This window comes from Erpetoichthys calabaricus, chromosome 2, assembly GCF_900747795.2.
Source record: "Erpetoichthys calabaricus chromosome 2, fErpCal1.3, whole genome shotgun sequence".
NCBI classification, from domain to species: domain Eukaryota; kingdom Metazoa; phylum Chordata; class Cladistia; order Polypteriformes; family Polypteridae; genus Erpetoichthys; species Erpetoichthys calabaricus.
This window is the reverse complement of record NC_041395.2, coordinates 324,843,939-324,866,693: the sequence shown is the minus strand read 5'-3', so window position 1 is coordinate 324,866,693 and position 22,755 is coordinate 324,843,939. Positions and strand designations below refer to the sequence as shown.

Here is a 22,755-nt window from a genome sequence, read left to right as displayed (position 1 = left end):
TGTCAATTGTCCACTAGATGATAGATTTCCATTAAAAGTTGACTTGTATAAGCTGAGTACCCACACTTAACAGCAGACAGACACTTGTTTTGTATTCATTACGTTTAGCAACTCTGCTGGCTAATAATGCTCTTGAGGCAATTCCAGAGAGAATGAAATGTGAGTAAATGCCAGCATCAGTAATAAAACAGTTTAATAATGTGCTTTAAAATAATTTACTGGGTGTCAGGCAATGTTTTAAATGCCATTGTTTTATATTTCTTTGTCATAGATGTGGGAGAAGCCAAGAAAGGCCAGGTTTTGGAACGAAACAATGAAATTATCAGAGTGGCATTATGCGGAGCAGCAGCAGTTACATTTGCTTTTCATTTTTCAGCATTATATCTTCGGGTTTGAATCTTCACTCTCTTGTCTTGGCATTCAAGCTCTTTGCTCTGAGGATCACTGCAAGAACATTTTTATGCAGCCACATTTTATAGAATGAGAACTGAATAAGAAACAAGACTGAATGGTATTATTACTAAGATCTATAGAATATCAGAACCGACGGGGAAAAGTAAGAAATTATGTATCCATGTATGCAAAGCTTACAAAGCACAACTAGAATTAAATTATGGAAAGGGGAAGAATGCATAGATTTGTACTTTTTGCGACAAGAGTTTTTAAATTCAGGTAATCACCGCAAGACATATGTAAAATCACTTTACAGGATAGATCTCCATGGGATCAAAGTCAGAATCCATTCTGATACAAAATAAGAAACTAAACTACAAAGCAGGTTGTGAGGACTGATGGTTAAGATGTCTGAAACTGATGGGACTTAAAAAAATATTACACATTGTAGAAATATGGGAACAGTTGTAAAGTGGTTGTAAATTGCCTTGGGATAGTTCTCACTATGGAATTAAGCTATACATAATAAACTGTTGGAATAAAAAAATAAGAAGTGCATAATGATTATAGCTTAAATAATCAATAGATACTAGTATCTGTGGGGACGGCAGCACTTCCCTTTTTAGGAAAAGGTTTAATGAGAAGAGAACTGTATTCTAGCAGGAACAGATGAAAGATAAAATATGAAAGTAAAGCTTTGCGCTATGGCAGGATAACAATTTCAGCACATGAGAAAGAATCAAATGCCATATAGTAGCCAACCAGATGGGCAACTGGCTGTATTAATTTATGGGTTTGCTGGGTTTTAACCTCCTTAAGCATTAGAGCCAAGTGTTACTCGGGCTGCAAAAACCGTGCTAAAAGCATTAGTCTCGAGTGTCACTCGGGCAACTGTACAGAAGTGCCTTGCATAAGCGTTAAAACTGAGAATCACTCAGGCTGTAAAAGTGCTGTTAGTGCTACCATTCTTTGGAGAAGTTAAGTCTGACTGCAGGTTTTCACTAATTACGGAATATCTGCACTTTACCAACAATAAAGACATTGATGAAAATACCATTCCAGCAGCCAAACTGAAGAAAATTTAGGAGATATTCCAGGCCATAGCAGCAACATTTCGGACTGTGATGTCAGCATCGATGAAATTCTCATGGCTTATAAGGGCAGACTGTAATGGATACAGTACCTTGTATCAAAAACAGCAACATTTGGCATAAAGTTTTACGGGTTTTATGAATCTAAAACAGAATACAATTGAAATTTGGTTCTCTGCACATTGAAAGGGTCAATGTTAGATCCGAAATACAATCAGTACTCCGTTGTTACGTCATCGGTGCTGACTTTAATAGAGGCTCTGCTGGATCAAGTTTACCGTGTAACCACTGACAATTTTTATACTTCACCAGAGCTATTCGACATCTTGCTGCAAAGAAAGACTGACGCATATGGAACAGTGCGTCCCAACCGTCATGGCATGCCTGAGGACTTTGGCAGGGCTAAATTACAGCGAGATGTTCTAGAAGCTTGATTATATACCTCCAACTGAAAAAAACAGAATCCAACTCGCAGCTATGCAGTGTGCTGTTCAAAAACGGATAAATCTAGAAAGAAAGCTCGAAAAGAAACACGCAATTATTGTCCTGACCATGATGTTGTATTGTGTCTTTCACCGTGTTTTAAGAAATACCACACAAAAGACTCATTTTCCATCCATCCATCCATTTATGAACCCGCTGAATCCGAACACAGGGTCACGGGGGTCTGCTGGAGCCAATCCCAGCCAACACAGGGCACAAGGCAGGGAACCAATCCCGGGCAGGGTGCCAACCCACTGCAGGACACACACAAACACACCCACACACCAAGCACACACTAGGGCTAATTTAGAATCGCCAATCCACCTAACCAGCATGTCTTTGGACTGTGGGAGGAAACCGGAGCGCCCGGAGGAAACCCACGCAGACACGGGGAGAACATGCAAACTCCACGCAGGGTGGACCCGGGAAGCGAACCCGGGTCTCCCAACTGCGAGGCAGCAACGCTACCACTGCGCCACCATGCCGCCCAAGACTCATTTTGAGATTATATATTGTTTTGGCATTATTAGTAGTATTATTATTACTGTTATTATTGTTCATTTCATATTATTATTGTTAATCATCATTACTATCATTATTTTTATCATTATTATACTTTTGAGGTTAAATAAAAATGTAATTTTTCATGTTAAAAAAAATGCAATGCTTTTTACATGTTTTTTGGAATAAAATGCAACACTTAAGGAGGTTAAGCCCATATGCATAACAAAGTCGAGGGGACAGCATGTGGTTATGACATTAAAAGAATCATGACTTCTTTCAAAATAAAAATAAAAAACCATAGTCTCTTCCTTTAAAAAATCAATAAAGACATCTGCAACTTGCAGTTTAACTTCTCAAAGTAGGGGTTGTGAGGGAAATGCTAGTGGATGTCTGAAGCAGCTCGACTCTTCTTTAAAAGTGCGTGAAGTGGCGGATGTAATGACACAAAGTGCTCCAGTAGCACCTTGTCAGGTTAACAGTTTTATTCTGCTAGCTTGTAGATAGTGGTATTACGTTCATTATATATATTTATTTCTTTCAAATACATGGCCTCGCTCATTCTCTCAACAATCCTTTTATGTATACTCAGTAATCAAAGTTCACTTATAGAAGGTGAGCCCTTATCTGCTGTGTGTTTTGTGGTTGAAATTCCTTGCCCATGGCAGCTTAAAACAAGGTATCACATATGGAAAAAACAAAAAAATCTAATTTTTTCATCATAAGGACAGTAAGTTATATAGCCAGCAGGAGACAGCAACTAAAGAAAGGAAAGTTTCTTATCAAGCACAATTGGCTTGCTTAAAAAACAAATGCAGAAAGCTTCACACAACTACCCAGATCCTTGTTCATCAAGCTGCTGTTGCAATGAGTAAAAATTGTGCACAATAGCAAGTTTGCTTGCTAACCTGGAAAAAAATTCCACTTTCTGTGTAACATTCATGCAATGCTTTGATGACCTGACACAAGACATTAAAGGTCATTTGATTGAATGATTCTTGAAGAATAAAAAAAAAAATGACACTCTAATTGGAGAAATAACTAATAGAAGCGGGACTGCTAAGCTACTTGTATTTCATAAATTTTGATTCACACAGTTGTTAAAAGAAGTAATGTATGGGGAAGGGGGTTAGAGGGGCACCATTTATTATTATGGTTTAGCCAGGCTTTTGTTCCTAGCTCAAGTTAAGTTTACTTCAATTGAATATTTTTGTTGTATTCTTGTAATTTTATATATATTTTTTTGGTATTGTGTTATGTTTTGAGTATTATTTTGTTTAATTATTGATTGCATTTGTTTATTTTTGTGTTAATGTGTTAATGTTATGCTTAGTCCCCTTGAAATAGAATATTGGGGGCACCATGGCAATCCACTAGGGCAGGGGTCCCCAACCCCCGGTCCGCGAGAGAACTGCCGGCAACGGAGACTCACTCAGACTTTTCAGAACGCTTGGCGGGCAGGGCTTTGCAGCGGCACAGAGAGAGGAGAGAGACTGAGGTGAAAGAGTATTACAACAAAGTATTTTTATGGTCCCGACAGTTTCCCCATATGACACGAGTCTATAGAAATCGCGTTACTACGAAGTACATTCAGCAGATGCTTTCATTACAACGAAGTGACCTTGAAATGCTTGAACGAATCATCCACAGAGCAGTTAGATCTGTGGTCGCAGCTCAGATGTGCATGTTTGCACAACAATCCCCAAACAGGAACATTGTAAAAAAAATCTTTTTCTTCGAATTTTCCTCATACTGTTTTTTTTTTGCCGTTTTTGTTTTCTGTGGTTTTCAGTGATTCCTTTTGCTTATTGCTTGTCAACATTTGAAAAACATCCATTGGAATTTAACTCATTGTCACCCTCCTATAGAAACGGCAGACACGAAAAAAGATAGCAGTGTTAATGTTTGTGATGTGCAATCTGTTGGAATGGCAAATGCAAATCACATGTCTTTGTTATATGCAAAAAAAGAAGAAAAATCTTGGGTTGCAAACGTATGTGAACTGCTTAATAACTTAATAATAATAGAAATGTTATGTAAATTGTGTATAAACCTGACACCTCCCCCAACCGGTCCGTGGTAAAATTTGCATCTAATAAAGTGGTCCTTGCTGTCAAAAAGGTTGGGGACCACTGCATTAGGTGACCACCCATTGAATATTTTTGTTGTATTCTTGTAATTTTATATATATTGTTATTGGTATTGTGTTATGTTTTGAATATTATTTTGTTTAATTATTGATTGCATTTGTTTATTTTTGTGTTAATGTGTTAATGTTATGCTTAGTCCCCTTGAAACAGAATATTGGGAGCACCATGCCAATCCACTAGGGGACCACCCATTGAATATTTATTTGAGGCAGAGTCAGACCATCCAGATCAGTGCTTAAGTTTGTGAAGTAAAGTGTTGTTGTATTATTGGATTTTCTGTTTTTTGTGGCTCTTTGCTACTGGTTATTGGATTGTGCTATTTGTTTATAGACTAGATTTGTTTGCCTTGGGTTTCCATTTTAAGCAAACCCATTTTGCTTTATTTATTGATATTTTTGAATGAAATTTTCCCTGCTTTGCTATTTCGGCTCATCTTTTGTTTAATATAAATAAATCATTTACTTATAAAGATTCTTTATTTGTCTTGTAAATTAAGTCAGGGGGGTATATGGTTTCCTATCCCTGGAAGGGCACTTTTGATACATTTTGTAAATGTTTAGCTTTAAAAGAATGTCAGTAGTGTTTTGGGGTCTGGATACCTGAGGTGTGGCCTATTTTGTGAGACTGACTCAGTGAGTTCCTGGTCTGACCTGCATGTTTTGAAGCCTTTAATTTTCTTTTTCACCATTTTGTGCCAATATGTTTACAACATTAATGATCTCCACATTACAAAGGGCGTGGAAGAAAAAAGCGTGAGAATCTCTGGCCTTCCTGCCCAATTTCCTTAAATTAGTTATTATATTTATTTGTCATTCTCTCCCCACCACCTTTGAATGTCTTGAAATTGTGTGACATATATATTGTAGTTCGCAAAATGAAAAATGTTCTATTTTTGTAAGGTTAGACATGTTTTGGTTCATTTGTGATATCACTGTTATTTGCATGATGTTTCCCCCCATATTATTACTTTATTTTCCCTGACTTTTGTGTTGTTTTACCAAACAGGGTTGGGGGTAAGGGGACTAAGATGTCTTAGTCCATGGATACCTAATGGGGTTAATTTTAGTCCTGGCTGATAATCAAACTAGGGTTCAAGCACTGTAAAACTATGCTCTGTGCTACCCTTATATTTTATACGGAAAGTGGTAGGTTTAATTCTTAATGCAGTGCATTTCTATCTGAAATACCAGCTCTTAGGTGATACTGTTTTTTCATTTCCACCAAAAGTGTTTAGTGATGGCATATTGAAACACAAGTGTGGATAATAGAGAGGATACCAGAAAGTAGCAAAACAACAAAAAAAAACAGCGAACAGGATTTTACTCCTTGAAAAATAAGGCAAAATGAAACTTACCAAGATTCCTTTGAGCTCATTCACAGCACTATCTGAATGCTTCTGTTCTGCCTGAAGATGAAAAGCACACAGACAAATAAAAAATCTTGAATAGATTGAGCCAAGTCAGAGAAAACAGTCATTAGAGCTTAAATGCAACTGGTCAAGAAACACAAGGAGATTTTGAGATTAAAATGCATACATACTCCCCATACAACCTTTTCTTAAATTCTATGAAGGAGGAACTACTTAAAGACACAGTATACTCATTGAATACTTGAGACCAACACTTAAAACAAGTGTGTAAGTGCCAATCCTAGAAAGTTAATGTGAATTTTTAAATTCATACTAATTTGCATAGAATATCAGTTTCACATAGTTATGTAACAGAACGTTCTTAGCTATACCTGTAAAACAAAGTGTTAATTAAGCCAATTAGAAAATCTCTGTTAGAAGCATGGACTGTTAAATTAGCTTACAAGTAGGTCATGCAGTATTTTGAAGAACCATGTTTGTACAACACAGGAAGCAGATCATCTTTCAGTGGCCATAACAGTAAGACTGAAATGATAGTAGCCAGTGAGATTTTTCAAACAGTGTGCGACCATATGAGTAGTACTTAACTAGAACTGACATGCTTAAAACTTGCATTTTCTAAATATGTGGTGTGTCTTTTTTTTGTTGCCGTCCTTAAGCTAGATATGACAGATATTACTTTTAATTTGATTTTGTTTTACAATTGAATTTACTTGAGCTTCAGAACCAATGATTGTATGGACAAAATAAAAACACCATAGTTCGTTACACTGTGCAGTTTCAGTTTCAGTTCTGAAACTCTCTGAAATTCAAGATGCTATAAACTTATTGCAAAATGGGAAAGCTGAAGCCCAGGTGGTATTCCAGTGGACTTGCTATGAAGTGCACCATATAGACCAACTTCTTTCCTGCTTAATGATGTCAAGATAAAAGTGAAAGTTTTATCTAGGAGAATACATAAAGTGCTTCCCTCTGTAATATTACAAGACCAAACCAAATTTATTAAAGACAGATAACTAGTACATAATGATTTTTTTGCTTGATTAATAACATATTTCACAGTCTGCTTCTTCAGAGGTCTCACTATCTTTGAATACAGAAAAGGCTGATAGATAGATAGATAGATAGATAGATAGATAGATAGATAGATAGATAGATAGATAGATAGATAGATAGATAGATAGATAATACTTTATTTGTTTCCATAGGGAAACTTAAATTTTACAGATCACATATATTTATTAAATAAACGAATAAATAAATAAAATACACATAAAAAATTCTGAAAAAATTCAGGTTTGGATAACTGAGAGCTGTTGCTGTTAATGACAGGCTTGTAGGTGGCAGCAAAATAAGGTCTGACCTGGTCAGATTATACCACAGGTTTATAGATAAATTTATTAATATTTGGATAGCAGCTCCAGCTTGTAGTGTCCATGAGTGGAACATGCCTAATAGACACTTGATTCCTTGTTTGAAGTCACCAGCATTGAGAATGATCCATCATTAAGATATTGGAACAGAGTGAATCATTTCTATTGCTGAGTCAGCAAGGATGATATAACTTGCTTTCCTGAGCATTGACGTGGATGAATTTAGTCTGCATTCCAATGTCTTGATCACACATTTTCTAGGTTAATACAGTAATATTTTGATTTTTCTTCAGTAAAATGAGCAAGAGGCCAGTTAATGCCATACAAGTGCAAGCTACTAAGTACAGGAAATGTGATTGAAATCTAATTGAAGACAAAAATGGATTTCATTTATGAATAATGTGGCGAAAACAAACGAGAATGTGCTGCCAAAGAGGAGAAAGCAATAAAGTTTCAGACATAGACTTATGTGCATTTTGTTAAGGTACATTTTTTCTTTGGAAAAACAAATTTTTTATGCTTGATGTTGAATTACTCAGAGAATTCTGTATTTTTCACAGTGGTATAGTTTAGACTAGATGCTTGTAAATGTGTTTTAGAGAGGCTTATTATCTAAAGAACCCATCAATGCAATTCAAGTTTTCATTTTTTGTGGCACTTAAAAAGCTCAGAAAACACATGTTAGGCTAGAGTTACATCTGCAAATATCTTCAAAAAGAAAGAAATTGGTGAAATATAAAAAAAAACAAACTTTTAAACCTTCACCATTTACACTGGCTAGAATCCATTTGGGATGCTTGGATTCCAATGGCAAAAGGCCAACAATTACAAAGGATTTTTATGGACTCAGTTAAAAACCATTAAATTGCGTAGCTTCCTACTGTCAGGACTTCTCCTCCTAGACCAATCTATGGGTGTCTGTCAATGTTAAGGCTCCAATTGCACCTTAAAACTGACATTTCTCTCTTGAATTTTACATCAGTTACACCAGGGCTAATTTTACTTTCTGGCATTTCTGTTTTACTTGTACGGATGAAGACTGAAGATTGCGGTTTATTAGCTTTTATTGATAATCAGCCCCATCATACAGTAGGTTCATTCTTTAATTTCTTGGCTCTTTCCAGTGATTATTTCTTTGCAATTTATTATGTACTGATATTTTGTTGTTCTGTTCTTTATCACAGAGTTGGCCTCTATAGAATTCGTATGTGCCCTGTGAAATGCTACGTAATAATGAGCGCTGCAAAATGCGCAATATAAAATATAAATTGAGGCTTGACATTCAATTCAAAAAGCCACAGGCTGCAAGTTCAAAATTTTAACATACTTATGACTTATTCTAAAAAACTGTACTGATTGCTGAGGGTGGCAGCAGTTTAAAGTAAAATGGAATCAGAAGATGGATTGTAATTGTAATAACAAGCCAAGGTCGTTATGGTGAGGTCAGGAATCAAACAAACAAAATGACAGACCGAGAAATGTAGCAAAAGAGTCAATAAACCAGAATATTTCATGTATCCTAAGTTAAAACATAAAACATAACTTAAAGTTGAAGAACAGAAATGAATTTGTACCAAAGAGATCTCTAAAAAATAATAAGGAGACAGCTTTATTTGTTTTGCTTTATCCTCAAACTTGAAAATTCAGGAAGTGACTTTTTATATCATTGCACTATTGAAGTCACACATTGCATACTCTTGGTTGTCCTGCCACAAACATCACAAACAGCAAGCAATTTAATAATAAAAACAAAAACAGGAAAGACATATTTAAAAAATAAAAGCTTCAAAAATATTCTGAATCAACAATGATCTAACTATTGAATTACTTGAAATTAGCTTTAAACCCCACCAAAACTATATCTCCACTATTTTTTGGGGCAAGAAAAGGCTGAAAAATTATAAAACACAGTCCAGATCATGACAAAAACACATCAATGTAATTACAAGACATCACACGTATAGTCACATACAATTGACCAAGTTAGAGGAAATATATAAATATATATACAGATTCAGCTTTTATCCTTGTCTAGTATGGGGGCACTGGGGTCATACACTGACACTTGCACACACTGGCCTGTCAACAATAGTCTCCTACCAAGCAGCGACTGCAACAAACCAACGATGTCACAGAAAAGCAAAACAAACAAAAATTAAATAAAAATCTAAGATAAATTGAAAGCATATTTATTAATCCCTTATGAAGTAAGGTATTTTTGAAAATATAAAACACAAAAAAGTGGTGCTTTAGGGATTTTTCTCCAAAAGTTTGGATTTTACAGTACATGACCAAGACATTTTATGATGAACAACCCTGGAATTCTTTCTTTTTTGTGCCCCAATCTGTCAGCTATCATTGTGCTAAGTTTAGATGGTGCATCCCATAGTATTGCAAAGTTATACTGTTTGGCACAAGGTTTCCCCCTGTTTCCAAACATGGTGTCTCTTTTTGGAAACATTTTGCTTCTTACACCTAAACAATCTCTCAAAACAAGTACTGCAGTTGCAGTTATATATTTTTTTACTTTTTAAAAAAAAATATACATACTGTATACATACAAACCACATATTACTCTGAAGCAGCCAGTAAAATAATTTGTAACTATATACACATAATTATGTGCTCATCCAAACCTTTACTTTCAAAATTATTTTTCATGCAGGTCCTTGAAACAATTTCTGTTTACCAGTAGACGCAGAAAAAGCTTACATTTTGTACACTAGATTGGGTTTTTTTGTGCTGCAATTCACCCGTCTTCTTGTGCCTTCTGTTGCAGTTGCCCTACTGAAGTTAAGTGCATTACTTATTTATTTTTCTTGTTGTTGTTGCTTTTTTCTTGTATTTCACATCTAGAATAAACTAAGATCATTTACAGTGAACCCTCGTTTATCACGGTTAATCCGTTCCAGACTCTACCGCGATAAATGAATTTTCGCGACGTAGGATTCTTTATTTATAAATCGAATATTTTTGCAGTTAGAGTATAGAAAACCTGTTTACGACCTTCTAAATACATTTTTTAACATTATTAGAGCCCTCTAGACATGAAATAACACCCTTTAGTCACCATTACACTCGCATTACCCAATATATTAGACAAAATAAGACAAATTAGACGTTACAAATATCATATTATTATTATTTGTACTGTACATTTAATTACACACACACACAATTCTTACACACAACCACTAACCTATGAAGGCACGAGCTCAGTAGGAGAGTCTTCAGGTTGTAAGCTGGAGCGCTGATCGCACCCTCAGAGGACACAGACGCCCCTGGGAAAACCCCCGAAACAGCTGACGGTCTACCTTCACATTGCTCCTTACCCTTCTTACTTGCGCTATAACGCACGATAAACCTCTCACACGGTACTCCACTTACTTAAAAGTATTGTGCAGTGCCTCTCAGCTTTGGAATTGGTTGTTTTTCTTTCTCTCTCTCTCAGACATTCTCTGCTCCTGGCGGAACTGTCATCTCTGACTTGTCATGGAGCACGTTTAAACTTTTGAAAAGAGACAAATGTTTGTTTGCAGTGCTTTGAATAAAGTTCTTTTTTTTCTACAACCTCCTTTGTCTCTGTGCAAATCTGTGACCCAAGCGTGACAAGATGGTGCAGTATCTTCAGCAGGTGCGTTGTTGTCTTCTTCCACTGAAGGAGTACTAGGAGTAGGCAGTGGGTGTCTGGGTGCGCGGCTGAAGAACATCTTGATAGGCAGTTGCTGGCGCTGTCTTTTCATATGCGTGAGGAGACTTTTATAGGGTATTGCCATCTTTGATCATATCCAAGAGTTTCACCTTCTCCTGGATGGTAAGCATCTTCCTCCGGCACTTAGTTTCATTATCAGAAGGCTTAGAAAAAGCAGCACGTTTAGGAGCCATCGTGGGGCTTAGATAAAAGTTCTCAGAAAGCGCACGTGTAGTGATGTAAGCGTGTATGAGAAAAAATCGTGATAGAGTGAAGTCGCGAAAGTCGAAGCGTGATATAGCGAGGGATCACTGTAATACATTTTCATACCAGCTTCTTCCAGTGCTGGGTTCTGGGGTGGAGACAATGCCTTTGCTGCCAGCCCTGTGCACAGAAGTAGCCATACAGACACAGACACCTGAACAAGTGTTTCTCAGCCGCTTTTGAGCTCCAGGAAGCTCAAAGTCAAAGTCAAAGTGAACTTTATTGTCATCTCAGCCATATACAAGTATACAGATAGACGAAATTGCGAAGCTCGGGGTCCACAGTGTAACAACATGACATGCAAATAATAAATTAAAAATAGAATTAAAATTTAAATTTAAAATTAAAACACAAACAAGACAAGACATTGTGCAAAGACAAGACAAAGAAGTAGCAGCAATATTGATGTGTAAGATATGTAATATAATAAATAAATAATAAATAATAGATATAGATAACACAGAAATGATCAGTGTATGATAATAGTTGTTTAAGACATGTGTAAACAATGACAGGTCAGAGTGTTTCACAGCAGAATCCTTAAAGGTCAGTATGAGATTTTCAGTTCTTTTCTACCTGCACACTCGTCTTTGCAGGACAGTGGCTCGCATGTATAAGCAAACAAAACAAACAAAAATCAATTAATTAGTTAAAAATTGTCAGCTTGCACGCATATGACACTAATTTTTCCTACAACGCCACCGAAAGGAACATCACAGCCCTGCAAGACTTTTTCATCAAATTTCTAAACAAGCACCCTTCAAACCCCTGACTCAATTGGCTACTGTTTGGTTTTATCTCCCTTTTGTAATCGCGTTTATTTCACCCTTTGGGTGAGGTGAACACAATTAGAAACAGGATAAAAAATACTTCATGGTGCTGTCTATCCCTTTGGTGGAGGGTTATTATCTGAAATTATTTTTTTTTCCTTTCTCATATGCTCATGACACAGTGACAAGAATGGCACTGAATGGTGGGGTGCAGCAGAGGGGGTCCTCACGTGAAATTTTTAAGTACAGCATAACAATTACTCTTCAGTATGCTAAGAAACATTGCCGGTATACTCTAAGTTGAAATAGAAAAAGCATCGGTCAGAAAAATAACAGAGGGAAAACATACAGCAGACAGCCTCCAAGTATGGTATTCAAGCCATGATGCTTGACCTGTAAAACTGCACGCCGCAATGCCTCAAAGTCATATTAAGCAGTACTTACAAATTAAGCATAGCCTTGAGTCCTTCATCAAATATATTGTTCTCAATAAAGTCAAAACTTTGCTCAGAATCTGACTCAAGCTTTATACATAAAGATACATAGGCATTACATTTGCTGCTATTTATGCACAGCTGTGACATGTAGTACAAATGACCAATCATAGACAACTGTACATCATTTGGATGCTCTGAACCTCAGCTATCTAATGGTAGTGAGCCTTTCACTGCATGCAGCTCAACATAAGAGGGATGTCTGACAAAAGCAGACTAACTCAGATATGATGTGCTGCTCACATCAAATATTTTCATAATGAAAGAGGGGACACAACATGGAAACTTATGATGTATTTGAAAGAAGACACCTTTGGTTATGTAAAAATACCATCATTGCTTTTGATTGACTTCTTGGTTTATTGCATCGTACACAAACAACAAAAGTATGGAAGTGGAACCTCATGAATAAGTAATTAATAATATCACAATTATATTGGATTTATCTAAAACCTAATATCAGATGCCTTATTCATGGTGTTGCTATGTTTTGTCTAAAAGAATTCAGGAATTCAGAGTGTTTGTAGGTTAAAACCACAGATTAACCATGTAAAACAGGCTTTTAGTGCTGCTCAAAATTCCATCTTACAAAGATTCTTCTTTATTCATTTTCAGGTTGCACATTTGAACCAAAAAATGTTTTTTCTTGTATAAAAAAAAATAAAAAGGTCATGTTTTGTTTTCAGTTAATACAGTATCATGTCATATTTTTTTTAAAAGTAACAAAAAACACTATGCTAGCTGTATAGGTTTATTCTCAGAAACATGTCCAGTGCACTTTTGTCTTAATACTGATTTACCTAAGTTCTTGTTTTATAATTTATGCTTGTTGCTCATACTGACCCAGGTCTATTACACAGTAGACGTGTTTTATCTTTCTCCTGCTAAATTTCTCCAAATCTGCATCCATCCATCCAACTGTCATCCTTCTTGAAATCACCGTTAGCCCTAATAACGGCACAGCAGCAACGGCTTATCCTTTTTTGATAGTTACTATAGGATGTAATAAACTATCTTAAAATATGATTAGTATTGCACCTGACTCTCAGTTTTATAGCAGTAAGCAGCTCTGGGTATTTGATCACAATTTGCATAAAGATGTCTCTTAATTAGTAAAGGGTTTCGAATGGCTTGATAGTTAGCTAGTGAGAGATCACTACATGAAACTGTTCCTTAGCAACCACAAGTAAAAGAGCCAAAGACATCTTTGCAGATACAGTAGCTGCAATGTCTGGTGCTCTTTTATAATGTAAAAGTCTGAAAGATTAGTCAATTTATGATGACTAAAGCTGTTTGCTAGGGAAATTTCTGCAGTACTGTAAATAAAAAAAAAATTTCCCGTTTTTCCCTGTCAAAGGTCTTGTTTCATCCAGTGTTACAAAAAATCAGAATTGTCAAAGCAAAAGAAAAATTATAAATAACATAATAAAAAAAGTTAAATTGGCTAAACATATTATTAGATATATATCTTCCTTTAATAAAACTTGTTTCATCTGAGTGTATTGCAGTATGTGTAACGTTTTTATTACGAGTAGCAAATGCTTTACTAATTATTTTTATGTCTGTATTGATTAATCATATTGGGTAAAAGTTAAAGGGTAAGGCTGGATCTTTTATTTACAAAAACTGCAATAAGAGAAATATTCATATAGGGTGGAATTATGCAGATATACTTTATTTCTTTGGCAATCCTGATAAACACTGTGAATTTATCTCCCAAAAATATTCATAGAATTCCTCAGGGAAGCCGTCTGGTCCTGGTGCTTTACTGTTTGGTATCATGTTTAATGCATCACTAAATTCTTTAATAGTTAAAGGTGTATCCAATATTTTTCTTTGTTCTTTACTTCATTTTGAAAATTTTATGATATTTATGAAATCCTCTATATAATAAAACACTAAGAGGTTTGTTTTCAGTGCTGAGTTTGCCCACTTACATTTAATCAAAGTTCAAGATACAATGTTATTTTAAGCTCTTATTATCTAAAATCCCATAGAAAAGTATCAGAATTCAAATTGCATTAACTTTATGCAGTTAGTTAATAAAACTACAGTATGCTACAAACAGGACATCCATGCTCTACAAATTATAAGTAAAACACTTGAGTGGATATTGCAGATGATTCTAAGGTTGGTGGTTGGAGTGTGATTATGTGATTAAAATACAAATGAATCCCACATTATTTTTTGATTCACAAAAAATGTGCTCAAGAGTGCATATGAAACAGGTAATACATGATTACCAGTATATACTTTTTTAAAGTTCTGTAAACTCATGTTCTAAATTGTTAATTATGCTGTCCAAACATTTATTCTGGGGTAGAGTATTTCAAAATTAGGACACTGAACAAAATTACAAAAACACAATGTAACTCAAAGGGAAACCTCATGTCTTTTTCTATATTATTTTATTACTAACCTGCAGCCATTATTCTCTGAATGCATTCTGTTTTTAAAATATGATTAATTACCGGTTCATCTGCTTCAGTGGTAACATAAATACAATTTTAGATTGTAAGAAATTGGTAATGTGCGGGCCTTTAATGCAAATACCAAAGGCAAATAACATTTTGATTAAAAGCAAATATTTTACAGAAAATAATTTTTAAATTACAATGTTATTTAAGTTTTACATTCTTAGTCTCCAAAAGCTACAGAAAATACCAAAACAGCATTAACTTCTGATCTAAGCCCATTTGAAAGGCCTCACCTACATGCTACCAAGCCCAAGTTCAAAATGTGGGCTTTCAGTCCTCCCTAGACCCAAAAATGGAACTAAGGGTTTTAAAATTCTAAACATGCCCACAATAACGAAAGGAGAGAGTGAACATCCATAGAAAACCTCTGGCCAAGTAAAACGAAAAGTTTTTAAAAATTGTAAATATTTATTGTAAATAACTCAGAAAGAAGCATAAAAATATAAAAAGCAAACCTGAAGCAAACAAATGTAAACATAGATTCCAATAGCAATGCCTTAAGACAGGGGTTCTGTGCAAAGCCCTATCATGAAATGTCACTGATTTCAAGGTTTGATTGACATTTTTGGCAGGGGGGACAAAGGGGACTGAATTGCATGTAACACCTGCTGCTTACACTCAGCCCATCTCTTCTGCTCGTGGTCCTCCCTGTAGCATAGCAATTTTAAGTGTGTGGTGGATATATTTTTGAACTGCAGTGCATGTGTTGGAAGGACAAAGCTAATCAACGGTGTTTTATTTCTTAGCTGGACCAGTACCCAGTGTTTCACGGGGGTCTGCAGTCCTCCAGTCCCTTCGATTGTTGATCATGTGTCATTTCCTCCTGCAAGTTAATGCTTCACGGGATACCTCAAACCCTGGATCATCAATAGAGTGTCTAAGCTTCCCGAGGAACACATTTACAAGATTACTGAGATTTATAAAGGTAAATTGCTCAGTTTATATTTAAATTTCACACACAGAGTTAAAAGCTTATTTTTTTTAGTTCAATTTGTTAACTCGCAGTGCGGTATGTGGTTCAGTTTGTGATATTACTTTTATGAGTGGTGTAAACATAAACATTTTCCAGGGATGCGGGGTATAGAAAAGATTGAGAACCATTGACTTAAGACAAATCATTAGTCAAAACCAGTAAATCCAAACAAGAATCACAGGAATAGTAAGTCAAAACAGAAATCACCAAAAACTGAACTGAGAGCCTGCCTCCTGGGGCTCTATATACAGGAGACAGGGCAGGTGAAAATAACAAGGTTAACTAATGCACACAAACATAATACATCATTACATAATAATTAACAAACACACTTTATCAAATAAATAAAACACAGAGCAAAAACAAAAACAGAATTAATAAAACAATATCAAAAATTATATTTAAACAGTAAAAAGAGTAAATAAGCATCAAGTAAACATGAGCAGGTCAACAATGCTGGCTGTGCCATAAAACATGGTAATTTCTAATCTTCCTGTGGAGTAATTTTGCTGTGGATCACGTTTTTCAAGTCAAGTCAAGTCAAGAATGTTAATTGGATTAAGTCTTGGAGTGTGTTATGCAATATTCAAAAATAATATCATACAGGGAAGAGCACCAGTTAGGTTCATTATGCTAAGCCCTCTCAACTTGCTTCTGGTTTTCTATGGTCACAAATTGATTAGACAAGTCTTAATTTTGACTGTAAAGAGATATCTGGGGCAAAAGTAGCACTAGGATATCCCTCAAGGGAGCACTGAGGCCAAGCAAAAAAAAAAAGTGTTGGAAGAGGAAAAACCCTGAAAAACTCAACAAAAAAAACATACAGAGCCTCTATACAAGTTAACAGCTATTAAATCTATTGCTACTGTTTCCCATGCAGGCCATAAATTTAGGAAAATGTAAATAATAATTCAAATGACAAAGCATTACCTTTAAAGAGTAACTCTAGTAGTCATATAAACTCAGAAAAATCAACTGTAATAAACTCCTGCTGAGTCATTAATACAACATTACCAAGAACCCTGTTTTGCATCAAAGCTGTGGCACACACTCAAGCTTTGTGTTGGCAAATGCTCCTTATATATATATATATATATATATATATATATATATATATATATATATATATATATATATATATATATATATATACATCCATCCATCCATCCATCCATTTTCCAACCCGCTGAATCCGAACACAGGGTCACAGGGGGTGCCAACCCACCACAACATATATATACAGTATAGACATATATATATATACATATATATATATACATATATATATATATATATATACACACATACATACATACATACATATACATATATATATACTGCATATATATATATATATATATATATATATACTTACATATATATATATATATACACACTGTATATACATACGTATATATATAGTAAATATTAAAAAATACATTTTAAAAACACTTACTTGATAGGAAATTTTGGTAATTATCTTATTTAATTTACTGCAGGATTGATATTCTATTTAGAGCTGCTATACTTTTTATTAACCTAATTGACCCCACAGCAAAAACATCAAACTGGATTAGAATAATCAATGAGACTTCTCACAGCGTAGTGTTATGAGCAATGTATTGAATTTCAATACAGAATGCATGGTTTAATTAAACCAGATGGTGCTCTGTCTGTGCTTAATAAACACTTAAATGTTACTGTCGGCCCGCTTTTATTAGACTGATAGACCAGCAGCATCAGCTGTTATAAGCAGGACTGCAATTATTCAATATTAAAATGAGAAAAAATTATGTTTGTATCGAAGGCTTTAAATTTTGTTTCTTGGAAAATGCACAATACTTAAAAAAATGTTTTAATTTTTTTTTAAATAAAATAACTATAATAGAATATATGTATTTGGAAACCAATGTGTACTGCTATCTGTATTGTTACGTTTATCTCTTTTAACAGGAAGGTATGTGTCTAAAGCATTAGAGAGTCTGCATTTTAGTGGTCAGAAGTTACTGTACTTTACACCTTTAAATCAACCCATCCATCCATCCATTTTCCAACCCGCTGAATCCGAACACAGGGTCACGGGGGTCTGCTGGAGCCAATCCCAGCCAACACAGGGCACAAGGCAGGAACCAATCCTGGGCAGGGTACCAACCCACCGCAGCCTTTAAATCAACCCCTAACTCAATTGGAGTTTTGACAAGTGTAACTTCTTTGTAAAATATGCTAGTATATATTTGCACACACAGAACCTGCCTTTAACAATACAAGAAAAGTTATGACAAGAACAGGCCGTTGAAGCCCAAACAAGCTCCTTAACCAACTCAATATTAAGTTATTTTTGCTAAAGAGTGTATCTACTCTCTACCTCTGTGTGTGTGTGTGTATATATATATATATATATACCGTCTTTTTCCGAAAATAAGACACTGTCTTACTTTCTTTTTTGGTCCAAAATACGCACTAGGGCTTATTTTCGGGGGAGGACAAAAATAAAAGTATATTTATATATTTTTATTTAATATTTATTTATTTTACACAGAATACAGAAATTAAAATTGATTCAATTACAGTCATGTCATCTTCTTCTGGAACATCATCATAAATCAAGATTTACACCCCTGGAGTCTTCCACAATTCCCTTTTTGTACTCGACGGAATAGCTCTTTCGTTTTGTACTCATTTTAACTGCGGTTAAAAATTATTCACTTTATAAAAAATAAAATTACGTATGAGGAAATAATCAGACTTACAAGACTGAAATGAACAAACACTGTATCTGCACTGTCGCTCAATGTAGACTGCTGCCTTAACGAACAATTATTTATAGTGTGCGCCAACGACGCGTTCCGTCGCATTCCGCATATGCATGCCCCCCTCCACCCCCTCCCCACCTCATTCGTCCATACTCTGCGATACGCGCAACGCAGTACAACACAGCACAGCAGAGCAGAGCGGACACAATATTTATGTATTCATGCTGCCTTATGTTGTATTTTTAAGATAAATTCCAAGAATTAATTTGAAATGAACTGTAGAGGTAAACAATGAATTTCTCGGAATATTTTATTTCAAACATTTCTCTGAAATACGAGTATTAGGGAAGCTAAACATACTTAATAAATCAACAGCATTTTTTAACGAATTCTTTTTTTCACATTATTTTAACTAGGGCTTATTTTCGGGGGAGGGCTTATATTACAAAAAGTTCCGAAAATCTCGATAGGGCTTATTTTCGGGGGATGTCTTAATTTCGGAAAAAGACGGTATATATATATATATATATATATATATATATATATATATATATATATATATATATCTGCGAAGGGTCGACGTCTTGCATCTCCTATCCAGTCTTTCCCTGGATAGGAACGAAACGACTGGAGAGGAGATGAACATTTGCCATTTTTGCTCATTAATCTATATATATATTTGTATATTGTCACACATATTCATCTAGCAGACAACCTTAGGGCTCATTTAATAATCATTACACTCCGAACCAGAGAATGGAACTGTTGCCTAATTCATTTTCTCTTCATTCCTCTGCGGAAAGGATGACTGACAACTCTTTCATCTTGGACATCACTCCTGGTTTCTGCCCTCCTGAACCTGACCCTTCTGGTTTGCAGACATCATAACTGCCTTCAATACCATTTTGAAGTCAGTTTGATGAACTTTCCCATCTGTGCAAGATGACTGTTGCTTATTTACCAAATTATTGGTTGCTTTTGTACCAACACAATATATAGAAATCACCACGGTGCTCCAACTCTTTTTAAAGTGTTCTTGTGTTTTACTGCAACACAACACACACACACACATGTATATACGTGTCTATACACACAAACACATACATATATAAATAAACACATTTCTTGTTTCTCCCCTCATTAGTATTTTGACTGGGTTAAAAAGTAATCATTGCCTTCATTTTTTCCAGTTGGATAACTAAACATGCTCCCTTTCTGATATTGTTGAAAAGTTAAATATTTACACTGTAACAGTGCTGCAGTGTATTTAAAACGCACCCAGTGTCATTCCACTATTATAGATATGTTCTATTCAAGCTCAGATATGGTTTTTAAGATGTTACTCATTTCCCACCTGAAGCAGACAAATATTTAAATCTTCTCTTAAGTAAATGGTCATCCCTTCATGTTTTTGATCTTCTCTATCAGACTAGTTCTCACCACTTCATTATATACAACCATGAACATGAAAAGCTATGTTGGCTGGTATAACCTGGAGATGTCAGCTTCTGGAAGAAAGTTTTAATGAATCCAAACATTAACCAGGGTTGACACAGAAATAGCCTAATGTTAATAACCCAGGGGTACAAATTTTTAACCCTCTTAATAAAGACTTTTATATACATGCTTAAAGCAAATATGCTAGTTTTGTTTCACCTGATGACCCCCTCTAAGCATCAGGGGCCTCATGCATAATGGCATGTGTAGAATTCACACTAAAACATGGTGTACGGACAAAAGCGGAAATGTTTGTGCGCACAAAAAAATCTAGATGCATAAATCTGTGCGTTCGCCAACTTTCACGTTCTTCCGCTACATAAATCCCAGTCAGCATGAAAAGTAACACACGTGCACGAGCCTGCCGCCACTCCCAAACTCCTCCCAGAATTACGCCTCTTTGAATATGCAAATCAATATAAATAGCCCTTAAGCTCAGCATTCTGTGAAAAGGCAATGGCAAAAGCACAGGGAAAAGTAGAAGAATTTCAGGGAATACCAAGTGGAGGCAAGGAAAAAGTACTATTTGTTGGTTTTAACAGTGGTATAAACAACAAAAGGAAGTTGGTCGAGTGACATAGAGTGTCGGAGAAACTCGAAAGCTCAAGTTCACAAACTTGCACAGTGCCCGAAATAAAAAAGAAGTTGTCAGATATCAAAGTCGCCGTTAAAAGATGAGTTGTAGCCCACCGTCTGAGTGTCATTGTGGTGTTTTGGGTCCACAGCTCTCCCAGCAAAGGCCAGTTCGTTTTTAAATGAATAATCACCGCGCTCGCGGCTTAGCGAGGGGGCGTGGTGGCTGTAGTGAGCCGCAGGGCGATCTGCGGTGTGAGCGTTTCTCACCTAAGTGCACAGGTGGAAGACTGCCCACATCCGTGATTGTTCCTGTGGCTAATGGGCTGCAGCTGCCATGCCTCTCTGCATATTTAGTGAAGCCCGAGACGGTTAGAGGAAGATTAAAAAAAAGAAAAGAAAGGAAAGAGAATGGGAGGTTGCTGAAAGAAGCAGGAAGCAAGAAGCAAGAGAGAGAGACAGAGAGCCCCAGTACGAGCAAACGGGCGAGCAAGAGCAGGATCGAGTTGGAGAAGGCAAGCAGCTGGGAAGAGAGCCAACGAGGGGAGTGTTTGGCCGACACTCAGTGAGGCTGAAGGAAGCGGTCGCTCCAGCTGAGCAACTAAGTAGCTGGAGTGACCAGTAGAGGCATCGACTTCACCTTCGATAGGAGCGGGAGTCGAGAAGGCTTTGGGCTGGTGTAGCCCCGGCATGAGCACCTTGGCCGCTGGGAAAATAACCCAAGTCTTGGTCCGGTTGGGAGCCCGACGTAGCCAAGGGTCGGAAGGACTAGGTTGAAGGGCAGCTGTTCCTGTAGGTAGGCGACTCTCCTGTAGAGCAGCCCAGATGGGAGTAGCAGGGGAGCCGCCATGGTAAAGGAAGACACCGGGCTTTGTAATTTTAAAGGATTACTTCTTGTTGGATTTTTAATCTCATTATTCTTTGAAGATTTTTCTATTTATTGATTTTAACCTTCACATTTCTTATGGATTATTTATTGAACTTTGCACTGCTGCACTTTGTTTGAACACCTGTTTTGATTGTTTTAATAAAAGCATTGTTTGCACATTTATACATCATCCCCTTGCTCAAATGTTTGCACATTTATACATCATCCCCTTGCTCAAATGTTATTGCCACACTGTCTAGCTCATCGGTGACATTACCGACGGTGTTGGGTTCAAGGGCTCCCTAACAGCCAATGGGAGCAGGGAGCTGAACCCGCATCGTCACAGTCATATGAAAACTTATTAGGGTACAGAGAAAAGAAAAAAAAAATAGGCACACAGTGGGAAAAAAAGCTCGAAATGTTAACTTTAATCTCAAAATTTCCACTTTAATCTAGTTTATTTTGTCATTAAAGTAGAACATACCATCATAACTAAAGTAGCACATTAAATGCTTTGTTTTGTATGTGTTCTTCTATGTGCTCTGTGTGTGTGAATCACTACGTGCTTCTTAAACGGGCTTTCTCTTCATCCGACAGGACACAGAATCCATTACATTTGTAATATTACAGCTCTCTAAATAATTTAAATACTGAGATGTATACTTGATATCATTTTCATGATGATAGGAGTTAAAGCATGTTATTAAACATGGGAACACGGTGGCGCAGTGATAGTGACGAGCTGGCGCCCTGTCCAGAGATTGTTCCTGCGTCCTGCAAGATACTTGCTTTGCCGTGCGCAACCTTCAATGAAATAATTTATTGCAGCAGTACTGTCTCTTTCAAATGTACTAAACTCCAATTCCTGTCCTTCCTTTTTTTTCTCCAAGTAACCAATCGCCACACAATCAGCTCTGTAATAGACGTTAAGCCATCTGTAAGCTTAGAACGCCAATTCTTCCAAACTTTTAAGGAACATTCAAATATCTTCATAGTACATGTTTAATTATTCCATCCATCTATCCATCCGGGGTC

At 36.1% G+C, this 22,755-nt stretch overlaps 1 protein-coding gene across 1 annotated transcript in view; it reads right to left on the bottom strand.

Moving 5' to 3' along the window:
- The window catches only part of shtn1 (shootin 1), a 278,814-nt gene that overhangs the window by 24,345 nt on the left and 231,714 nt on the right, over positions 1–22,755 (bottom strand). Inside the window, exon 14 of the mRNA XM_028796007.2 lies at positions 5,973–6,023. Within this exon, the coding sequence (XP_028651840.1) occupies positions 5,973–6,023 (51 nt within the window). The remainder of the gene's footprint in view (positions 1–5,972; positions 6,024–22,755) is intronic.